This window comes from Mizuhopecten yessoensis, unplaced genomic scaffold (genome assembly GCF_002113885.1).
Source record: "Mizuhopecten yessoensis strain PY_sf001 unplaced genomic scaffold, ASM211388v2 scaffold267, whole genome shotgun sequence".
NCBI classification, from domain to species: domain Eukaryota; kingdom Metazoa; phylum Mollusca; class Bivalvia; order Pectinida; family Pectinidae; genus Mizuhopecten; species Mizuhopecten yessoensis.
In genome coordinates, this window is record NW_018403461.1 from 16,225 (window position 1) to 28,846 (window position 12,622).

At 33.0% G+C, this 12,622-nt stretch overlaps 1 protein-coding gene across 1 annotated transcript; it reads left to right on the forward strand.

The window, feature by feature from the left end:
• The first annotated feature begins 279 nt into the window (after positions 1–279).
• On the forward strand, positions 280–7,911 carry LOC110445831. The gene is made up of 3 exons (XM_021490638.1): positions 280–411; positions 2,514–2,693; positions 5,431–7,911. Exons 1-3 carry the CDS (start codon positions 303–305, stop codon positions 5,625–5,627), a joined length of 486 nt encoding a protein of 161 aa, XP_021346313.1. The 5' UTR covers positions 280–302; the 3' UTR covers positions 5,628–7,911.
• Positions 7,912–12,622: the final 4,711 nt, after the last annotated feature.

Sequence of the window (12,622 nt, forward strand, 5' to 3'; positions counted from 1 at the left end):
GATCATATCTACTGTCAATGATTATATCTACTGTCAATGATTATATCTACTGCCGATGATTATATCTACTGCCGATGATCAGACGCCACACGACATCATCACCGACTTGGATGGTCTAATTCCTTGATCCCATCATGTAGAATACAAGCTGATTATAGTGGCTATCAATTATAGCGTTCTATAGATGGATTTCTTAGTCGAGACGAATCGACAGAAAATTAGTTCCGAAGATTAAAAAAAAAAGAGATTTTTAAGTCATACAGAGTTATCGCTACCTTTATAGTCTGTGGTCACACCGGTAGATGGCGTGGAGATCACAGGTGTATTGGTTGTGGGATTACAAATCCAATATGTCAGTTAAGGGCAGCGATTTGTGTCGAGTTGTGGTGTTCATGGCTGTTTTGTCGATGAGTAAGTAACAAGAACAGGGTTTAGGATAGCAATATATAAGATTTATTGGGAAAAAATGTCAGAAAATCAATAAATTCGACAATTTCGATGTTTAAGTTACCTCCCTTGCACAGGTGCGTAACGCTCAGGTGTGGCATATTTACTGTAATCAATTGACCTATAAATATTGTTTACGCGTATCATCAGGTAACACTTCAAAACGTATCGTTAACTTGATAATTAATTCAAAACTGCTGTAATATATATATACATGATTATATATATTTACCTTTGTATTGCTGTGCTTAATTGTTTAAATTTTCACTTCCGGGAAAGTTTGTTTAGGTTCAACAAGCCCGCTGAAAGATTGTTTACTATTAAGCAATGATTAGTCACATATAAGACCCCGATTAAACGTCGGGTTAAAGGCTGATATCTTCATTAAGAATAGAACATAACATGTAAAAAATATATCGGTGTAACTGTAGATAAAGATCTAAACTTTAGGAAACATATCCAATTAAATGTAAACAAATCTAACAGTATTGTTGGCCTTATTAGAAGAACATTCACCCATCTGGATGAAATATGTTCAAACTTTTATTTAATGCGCTTGTTAGACCACACTTAGAATATGCCTCTAGTGTATGGAGTCCATACAGGAGCAAAGATATTGGTTTAGTTGAAAACGTCCAGAGACGAGCTACCAAGATCATACCTGGATTTAGTAATAGGACGTATACAGAGCATCTGCAGAGATGAAATCTACCAACCTTAAAGCATCGTCGGATGCGAGGAGACCTAATAAACGTCTTTAAGATTGTGAAAGACTTATGATCCTAGAGTGACTGAAAGCATGTTTCAGTGGGATATTAGTAGTCTTACAAGAGGGCATTCTTACAAACTTTTTAAAAAACACGCACCTTGATATAAGGAAAAATTTCTTTACTTTCCGTGTTGTTGATATATGGAGCAGTCCTCCACAGGATGTCATTGATTCATCTGATGTTATACATTTTGAAATTGATTTAGATGAGTATTGAGTACTGTAAACATGAAAATATTACTATTTATAATATGTATACGTAGTATTAAACACCTGGTTCTTACATACAGGTAATATGTAGTATTAAACACCTGATTCTTACATACAGGTAATTTGTAGTATTAAACACCTGCATGGTCCTTACATACAGGTAATATGTAGTATTAAACATCTGGTTCTTACATACAGGTAATATGTATACGTAGTATTAAACACCTGGTTCTTACATACAGGTAATATGTAGTATTAAACACCTGATTCTTACATACAGGTAATTGGTAGTATTAAACACCTGCATGGTCCTTACATACAGGTAATATGTAGTATTAAACATCTGGTTCTTACATACAGGTAATATGTAGTATTAAACACCTGATACTTACATACATGTAATTTGTAGTATTAAACACCTGATACTTACATACAGGTAATATGTATATGTAGTATTAAACACCTGGTTCTTACATACAGGTAATATGTAGTATTAAACACCTGATTCTTACATACAGGTAATTGGTAGTATTAAACACCTTCATGGATCTTACATACAGGTAATATGTAAACGCAGTATTAAAAACCTGGTTCTTACATACAGGTAATTTATATACATAGTATTAAACACGTGGTTCTTTCATACATGTAATTTGTAGTATTAAACACCTGATTCCTACATATAGGTAATATGTATGCGTAGTATTAAACACCTGATTCTTACATACAGGTAATTTGTAGTTTAAAACACCTGATTCTTACATACAGACCTGTAAATCAAAATTTGTAGTATGAAATGCTTAATTCTTACATACAGGCATGCAATATGTAGTATAAAACACCTGGTTTTTACATTCATGTTATTTGTAGAATGTTTGCAATACTGGTAGGTCACTCAAGTTAGATAGAATTTCCCATCTTGTGCATATGGTCATCATTGGTAATCCTGTAGTGTTTTACTATAGATTTTACTGTGTATGGGTAAGACATTAAAACATTAAGGACTGATACCTCTGGCTGTGGTGATAAGCATGACATAATTATGATGTTAAGGATGTAAATGGTTTCATTGTCTGTTTGTTCGCAGGTGTTTGTCTGGAGTGCTATGATTGTGCAGCGAAGGATGACCCCATCTGTTTGGACCCATTTGATTTACAGGCAAATGATGGAGGAACATCAGAATGTGGTGACAAGGACACGCATTGTATGAAGTTTAAAACAGTTTCCTTCCTGTCCGATTCAGGGTTCATCACTGGAAAAGACAGAGGTTAGTACTGTACTATTGAGACTGAGTTTATACCCGTCAGATATTATAATAATTCAATATCTCTGGGTTAGGAGGGTCTTTATAGACCCAAGCCAAAGTTGACGCTCATAGACCCCTCCTAACTCAGAGATGATGTATTTGTCGCCCTAACAATCTTGTATTATTTTCTGCAAAATTATAGGTGACTATTTTAGTTTGACTTGTACTTGACCGGACACCTTTTTGGCCGTTTAATTTCCTTTAAATAATCATGCAGCACCCTAGCAGCCTTTTTTGTTGAATTTACTATCATTTTAGATTTCTTGTAGGCAATCCTTGAACGCTTGTTGTGTCGGATGCCATATTTGTTGTTATGAATAGAGATTCCAGTTTGAGTTATCTCAACAAATATGCTGTGTATGTGATCATAGTGTACAACAATGTTATGTATAGAATGATCATAATAACATAGAAACTTTACAATGTTGTGTAGGTATGTATAGTAATGTATTGACCTTACAACAATGTTGTGTATATATATGTATAGTAACGTATTGACCTTACAACAATGTTGTGTATATAAATAGTAATGTATTGACCTTACAACAATGTTGTGTATGTATAATAATAACATATTGATGTTACAACAATGTTGTGTATGTATAATAATAACATATTGAGGTTACAACAATGTTGTGTATATATATGTATAGAATGTATTGACCTTACAACAATGTTGTGTATATAAATAATAACATATTGACCTTACAACAATGTTGTGTATGTATGTATAGTAACGTATTGACCTTACAACAATGTTGTGTATATATGTATAGTAACGTACTGACCTTACAACAATGTTGTGTATATATGTATAGTAACATATTGACCTTACAACAATGTTGTGTATGTATGATAATAACATTGACACTACAACAATGTTGTGTATATATGTATAATAACGTATTGACGTTACAACAATGTTGTGTATATATATGTATAGAATGAATTGACCTTACAACAATGTTGTGTATATAAAAAATAACATATTGACCTTACAACAATGTTGTGTATGTATAATAATAACATATTGATGTTACAACAATGTTGTGTATGTATAATAATAACATATTGACGTTACAACAATGTTGTGTATGTATGTATAATAACATATTGACGTTACAACAATGTTGTATTGACTTTACAACAATGTTGTGTATATATATGTATAGAATGAATTGACCTTACAACAATGTTGTGTATATAAATAATAACATACTGACCTTACAACAATGTTGTGTATGTATGTATGATAACATATCGACATTACAACATTGTTGTGTATGTATAATAATGTATTAACCTTACAACAATGTTGTGTATGTATGTATAGTAACATATTGACCTTACAACAATGTTGTGTATGTATAATAACGTATTGACCTTACAACAATGTTGTGTATATAAATAGTAATGTATTGACCTTACAACAATGTTGTGTATATATATGTATAGAATGAATTGACCTTACAACAATGTTGTGTATATAAATAGTAACATATTGACGTTACAACAATGTTGTGTATGTATGTATAATAATGTATTGACGTTACAACGATGTTGTGTATGTATGTATAATAACGTATTGACGTTACAACAATGTTGTGTATATATGTATAATAACGTATTGACGTTACAACAATGTTGTGTATGTATGTATAATAACATATCGACATTACAACATTGTTGTGTATGTATAATAATGCATTAACCTTACAACAATGTTGGGTATGTATGTATAATAACATATCGACATTACAACATTGTTGTGTATGTATAATAATGCATTAACCTTACAACAATGTTGTGTATGTATGTATAATAATGTATTGACGTTACAACAATGTTGTGTATGTATGTATAATAATGTATTGACGTTACAACAATGTTGTGTATGTATGTATAATAACGTATTGACCTTACAACAATGTTGTGTATGTATGTAAAATAATGTATTGACGTTACAACAATGTTGTGTATGTATAATAACATTGACATTACAACATTGTTGTGTATGTATAATAACATATTGACGTTACAACAATGTTGTGTATATATGTATAATAACGTATTGACGTTACAACAATGTTGTGTATGTATGTATCGAACGTATTGATGTTACAACAATGTGTGTATGTATATATAATAACGTATTGACGTTACAACAATGTTGTGTATGTATGTATAATAACGTATTGACCTTACAACAATGTTTTGTATGTATGTATAATAACATATTGACGTTACAACAGTGTTGTGTATAAGTATAATAACGTATTGACCTTACAACAATGTTGTGTATGTATGTATAATAACATATTGACGTTACAACAATGTTGTGTATATATGTATAATAACGTATCGACGTTACAACAATGTTGTGTATGTATGTATCGAACGTATTGATGTTACAACAATGTTGTGTATGTATATATAATAACGTATTGACGTTACAACAATGTTGTGTATGTATGTATAATAACGTATTGACCTTACAACAATGTTGTGTATGTATGTATAATAACATATTGACGTTACAACAGTGTTGTGTATATGTATAATAACGTATTGACCTTACAACAATGTTGTGTATGTATGTATAATAACATATTGACGTTACAACAATGTTGTGTATGTATGTATAATAACATATTGACGTTACAACAATGTTGTGTATATATGATGTTTTATTTTGCAGTGGTTACAGTGACCTCACGGATGTGTATTCGACGGGATGGATACTCCAATGGCTGTGTGGCAGTCGAGTCCGATGGCGGCTTCCTGTTTAAATGTCTGTGTGATACTGACTTCTGTAATGGTTCTACTACCCTAATACCTAATTTGGTTGTGTTAGTGGTGACAATCTTTGTGTCATTGTGGGTGACAAAGCGATGAGCAAAAATTAAAACATTATCTAAATGTAGAATGATCAAACCCGTTCAACGATTCCATAACAAATTATTTACTCTGGATTAGCTGGAAAATCTCAACTCGACGGAAAAGTTCCCTTATGTGTTGAAGAGGCAAATGCTTACATATCTTAAAGTTTGACACCATCAACTTTGAAATCACCTAGTCATAGCTAAATTGTTTACCAAAATTAATTGTCCTCAAACATTTCCAAGGAAAGACACATTCCAACTGACTGATTTAAGTGGGATACAAATATCCATGATTTAAATGAATTAATTTCTAAATCACATCCAAATAACCTTAAATTTACTTCCCCTTATTAAGGAAGCTTTTTTGATCAACTCATTGCTTGACAATCCACTCACTGTAATTATCCTCCTTGGCAATGACTGATTGCCATTTTCAGATATTAAGTACATGTCATATGACACTGCCGGGGATCTGTCATTTTAATCTGATCAACTTGGAACTTAACAAGACTATAGTAACCATGCCATTCAAAGTTGAGCAGTATATTCAGATTCTAATATTTTGAAAGAAGACTTTTTTATGTGTAGTCAACAGTTTCTGTATTTTATTGATGTGTATATTATTAACAAGAAAGAATTGAGATATTAATCATATATTGTAAATTTTCCTCACTCGATGAGTGTGGATTTTGATAAACTGAAGTTTTCAAATCTCTAAGTAGAATATGAGATATCCGTTGAACAGAATATATCTCGGGATGTAATCGAGGACTGAAGGGTGATCAGGAACTTGTTATACTTGCCAGCTTAAAAAAAATGCCTCTAAATTCATATTTAATGATAATTACATTTTTTTTGTAAGAAACTCATTACTTTCCACAAAAATAATTTAGTCAAAAGTATTATTTTTATTTTAATGTGCTGGAAAGGATGCTAGAGGTGTTTAAGCAGTTGTCTCCCCTTAATGATATGCAGCTCCCTAGGACATAGAATGCCAATTTAAACACTTCTAAAAGATTGATGTCAATTAGCTATTATCAGTCCATGGTAGCCATAACAGAGGACCTTCACTTGTTTCTGTCATAGTTTCGTTATCATTGAACTTGTCAGTCATTGTGATAGGAATTTTTTTGTATGTAAGCTTCAAGGTTAATATTTTGTTAAAATATCTAAATTAAACATTGCATAGTCATCAAAACAAGGTCATCACTCCTAGCAACCAAAACAAGGTTATTACACATAGCAACCAAAACAAGGTTATTACACATAGCAACCAAACAAAGGGTATCACACATAGCAACCAGACAAGGGTATCACACATAGCAACTAAAACAAGGTTATCACATATAGCAACCAAACAAGGGTATCACACATAGCAACCAAAACAATGTTATTACACATAGCAACCAAACAAAGGGTATTGCACATAGCAACCAAAACAAGGTTATTACATATAGCAACCAAACAAAGGGTATCGCACATAGCAACCAAACAAAGGTTATTACAAATAGCAACCAAAACAAGGTTATTACACATAGCAACCAAACAAAGGTTATTACACATAGCAACCAAACAAAGGTTATTACACAAAGCAACTAAAACAAGTTTAATACACCTTGTTACATTCCGTGTTTTCACTTGAGATGTCCATTTGTGTTAAGTCTTCTTTAGTAAAACCAATTCTTCATCACTAGACTCTTTATCATCCTCATCATACATAACCTGTCATTTTTATGTTACATTTTTATAATCAACTATTTTTTTTATATTATTTTAACTATTTTTTTATTCTTCATTTGAAAAAACTATGCATAACAGATACAATGAAATGTTGGCTGAGGGCGAACCCTTAGGTGAATGTACATATATTGATGCACTTGTTACATACCTGTATATAACAGATGTGAGAAATAGAAGGAAGCTGACTATAAGTCCATGCAGTAGTAACATTTCACCGAGTCAGCATTTCTCCACAAAATATCAGTATTTTCACTGCAGATATTGTGAAAAATTCAAAGTACTTCAAAACTTTTATAACTTGTTTATGCAACAATTTTTACTTGATTTAGATCAACATATATATATATGTGTATCGGAAAAAGAAATACCATTTTTACCAAGTACTATTACATCAGTGTCTTTAGTGAGTTTGTGTTTCATTAATTACTACACATGTGTCTTTAATGATACGTATGGCAATACTTAACAGGTGTTTTAATGAGTATATATATCAATACTACACAAGTGTCTTTGATGAGTTTGTAAATTTGGTAAATAAAGATATTTTTATATCTGGATTATTTTCCGTTTTTGTAGTATGTATTGAAAGGCTACTCAAATATCTCTTTGTCGTCTACAACACCGAGTGAATTTTGTGTGGCTCATGTATCAATTAATGGTGTCCTTTTGAGACCCTTTCCCGAGAGAACTGTTTTCCTGTGGTCTGGAGTGCTATAATGTAAGCAGATATACAATCTCCTGACAACAGTATGGAACTGATCATGTTTGGATCAGTTATAACTCAGCAGGGCATTTAACATTTTTGAAATCATACAGGGTCTGGAAGACAAACAAGTCTACAGACAGTTTTAAAGAATTGTACAATTTACACAGAAGAACGTTTGGAAATATCACTTGAATCTCTATACATCTTGTTTAGTGGACCTACACATGATCTAGAACTGGTGATAATCCCTCTATTCCTACAGATGGAGATTTTAACAGTTTTACCTCCATTTCCCCTATTGTTCCCCGTCCCTCTGACCCCACCCACTGTTTAAACAAAATTGAATCCCCCTTTTGCCCAAAGATGCTCTAAAATGAATTTTGTTGAAATTTTCTTCATTGGTACAAAAGCGAAGGATTTTTATACGCCCGTCAAATTTGACAGGAGTATTGTTATGGGTCGTCCGTCCGGCGTAAACTTTTGGTTGTCCGGCAATCTCCTACATTTTTCGCTGATCTCTTTGAAACTTTGTATACATTATAATCATGATATGAAGTTGGGTCTCCCTTAAAAGAATTTTAATTCGACAATGTTTGCAAAAGTTATTGCCCTTTGTTCATTTCAGTATTTGATTTTTTGTCTGGAGATTTTCTCCTACATTTTTTATAGCATGTCAGCTAAGCACTCTTAGAATGATGCAGATCTTATTTCAATGTAAGAAAGTATATAACACTATATGGCATTCGACAGGCGTATATTGTTCCACCCGGCGGTACTCTTGTTGATATTTTTCTCTAATTCCCCTATTGGGCACCACCCCATACATACAAAACTGAGTACTCTTTCCCCAATGATACACTGGTTAAAATCCTTTCGTTAATACAGGAGATAGATTCCCCCTATTCGGCCCCGGCCTGATTAAGTCCCCTTTGCCCAAAGATGCTCTAGAACAAATTTGATAAAAATCCCCTCTTTTGTATAGAAGATATTTGAAGATTTACCTCTTTTCTCTTATTTGGCCCTGGCTCTGCCACATGATCTCCAATTATACGAAATTGAGAAAAATTTGGCCTCTAGACCATATCTAGTCTAAATCAACTAAGCCCATAAGGACAAGACGTCCAATGGCTCATGCCAGGTGAGCTAAAAATGGCTCCATCTGGTCTTCAATGGGTTTGTTTACATTATCACTTGTGAATTTTAGGAAGTCTGAAAAAATTATCATTTAAATATTCTTTTTCCAGCCTAAGTTTCCTTCCATAACATCAACAGCTCCTCCTTTATAATTAGATAATGATTCTACAGCTTTACATTGTTCAGAAGGCAGATGAGGGCAACAGCTGTACATGTTTACAGGGAAGTCACTGAGTGATGACCCAAGATGTAGAACTGTCTCCATTATCTACTAATTTTGAAGTAAAATAGATGAGATCATTATAATAATAATATACAACATTTATATAGTGCCCTATATAATTTGTAAAATTACTCTAAAGCGCATTACAACATATGGATAACTGGATTTGTTATAATTGATAAACAGAACAGGCTTACAATCACCATTATACATTAAGCAAGTGGATAATCATCTCAATGTGCATATAAATGAATAAATAAAGGGCGTTATGTTCATGACATCTGTGTTAAGAGCCTAGAATGCAGAGGTGAAGAGGTGGATCTTTATATCCTTCTTGAATTTGGCCACAACTAAGAATCCGAACTAAGTGATCGTGACGGCTGATGCAGGGTAACTGTAGGTACTGGGGAGCTGTTCCATTCAGTGCCTTGTATGTGTACACCAAAATTTTGTACTGTGACCTGTATCGTACAGGTAACCAGTGTAATGAATATAGCACTGATGTGATATGCTCTTTTTTTCGAGTATGAGTGCTGCCGTGTTCTAGACCCTCTGAGATGACTACCTAGTTAGTCAGATATTATTATATATGAACACAAAAACAAACCAGCCGTAGAGTGATGACTAATGTTTATTGATACATAATGAAATGTCACAATGCAAGCAAACAACACTTTTAATCAAGCCTACATCCAATAAAATTTCACACATTGATCAACTAAAATTTATTTGCTGTACCTAAATTGTTATGGTACCTGTAACATGATAAAAACATGTGGATTGTTATCAGAAACTTATTATGCGTCAACAGTGTAATTCAAGGACAAGTTGCTATCAATTTTAATTAATATTGTACACGATGGGAATTTATGTTGTATTTTTTAAACATTGGAAAAAGTATAATTGATTTTGTTTATATATATTTTAAAAAAATACCCAAAATAGTAATCTCATATAAAAATCTTATTTCATCTACGTAACCTATCTCGCACATAGTGTTTACAACTGTCAAAATCTTAAAAGTTTCTGCAAACTCTAAAATTATATACATTTAAAAATGTTTTTTTCCCCATCTTTTTGTCTTATTTGGAGTTTGGCCATGTTTCACTCACCTGAATGAATCAATCATGACAAAGTACTGCAAATATTTCCTCTTTGGGGCTCATTCCCTGCACCCAAGGATGATTCATAGCAACTTTGGTTGGAATTTGTATATATGTGTTTATGGCTAAAGGGTTGAGATTATTTCAATGTACCAGCAAGAAACTAAATCCCCAAGGGCAGGGCAAGACCCTGGACATTACCTGGTAGCATGGTGGTGTTGTTTTCTTTATGCCAAGCAAGATTGTATATGGGATATAATCACATCGGGTCTACGAATGACAGTTTTGGTAAAAGCCTTCTTAAATCTTTTAATCCATTATAGCCAATGTTAACATTTGATCCGATCCAGCACACAAAGTTGACCATTGACCTAAACACAAAATTAAGAAAAAAATATTTGCACTGTTGGTCTACATATATCCAAATATCATTGCTCTTGACCCTTTGGTTTAGAATATCTTGTTAAAGGTTTAAACATATTTGACCCCTATGACCTGAAAAGTATTTTAAGGTCTGTGACATCAGGAATATTGTAGCACTCCATCCCAGGTACCTACTGGCGAAATATCAGGACCCAGAGTCTTCTGTTTTTTTTACAAAGATCTTCAAAGAACAGGGATGATGGAGGTATGACGAATGCTGCACCATACCATAAGCTTTGACAACAGCTTCACAGAAACACATTAATAATTTTTTTTAAATGCCATAAATAATGAAACATATAAAAGATGAAAGTTTTCCATTAGAAAATAATTCTGCTTTCATAAATGATGATTCAATCTAAAACACTGATTTCACACTTTTAAGGGTACATGCTACCAAACTGTCGCCTCTATTTCCAAAGAGTTCTTTAGAAATATATCTTATGAGTGGTTAGACTGATTTATGACATCTGGTATTATATACACATGTACTTAAAAAATGCATGCACAAAATAGCTCCTGTATTCTGTATAAGGGGGGACAACTCCCACACAAATAATTTGTAAAAGGTGTATGGTAGCATATATCCTTAACTTAAAAACAATTACACTGATCATGATCTACATGACAACAAATTCTGTACAGTCAATAGTTATTCTACAAACATGTGTATAACTCCAAGGCCCTATATATATATCGGGTATAAGCATGTTTCCCTGTGTCCTGACAGCCAAGGTTTCCCCTCACTGTTGCCAGATTGATAAGCATCGACCTATCCTGTATCCAAGGTTTAAATTATTTATTCTCTTACCCTGGACAGGTGTATCCACACTTTTCCCGGTGTGAGATATTCTTAACTCACCCTAGGGTTGAGACGGGGGGGGATTCCCCGATTCATAACAATTGTATGACGTCACGTCAACAATGCATTTAGCCTGTAACGTTAACAGTACATTATGTAGATGATATACAATTATGGGTGAACAGGGTAAGAGAAAAAGAATCATTCATCCCCTTGTAACTTTAATAAGCTCTACCATGCGTTGACCTGGATAAGTCCATTATGGTCTATAGTGGTGAAAGGGTTAATCTATATAAACAAAAAACCCACTTCCAGACCTTTTACACATGCAACAAGAAACACTCGCATCCATTTATGGGCTCAGCATCAACCAGTATTAAAATATTACTTTCTCATTTCATATCAATGTCTGTATCCACAATGAAGTAAGTACATCTTTATACAGGATCGGTAAATGTACCAGAATTCAGATTAGTTCGTTTACAAGACTCGGTAATTTATATAAACAAGAGGCCCATGGGCCTTAACGGTCACCTGATATATTTATACAGAGAGTTGATTTTTGTTTTTAACATGAACAGAAATATTATTCAAAGTGACAAAAAACAATAAAACCACCTTATTCAAAATCTAGCATGCAGATTTAAGACTGAAAAGTATTTGAAACTAGCACCTCTGATTCTAAACAAGGAAAATGAAGAAATTTTATTTTAGCACACAGACTCCATTGGGCCCCACCCTACAGCCCTTGGGGGTAGGGATGGCTCAAAATTTACAAAGTATCAGACTGTCAACTTAGGGTTATAATTCCAATCAAGTTATCAACATGTAATATTCAAAGTATCATTTGCCATTATAAACCATAACAAATTTTGCC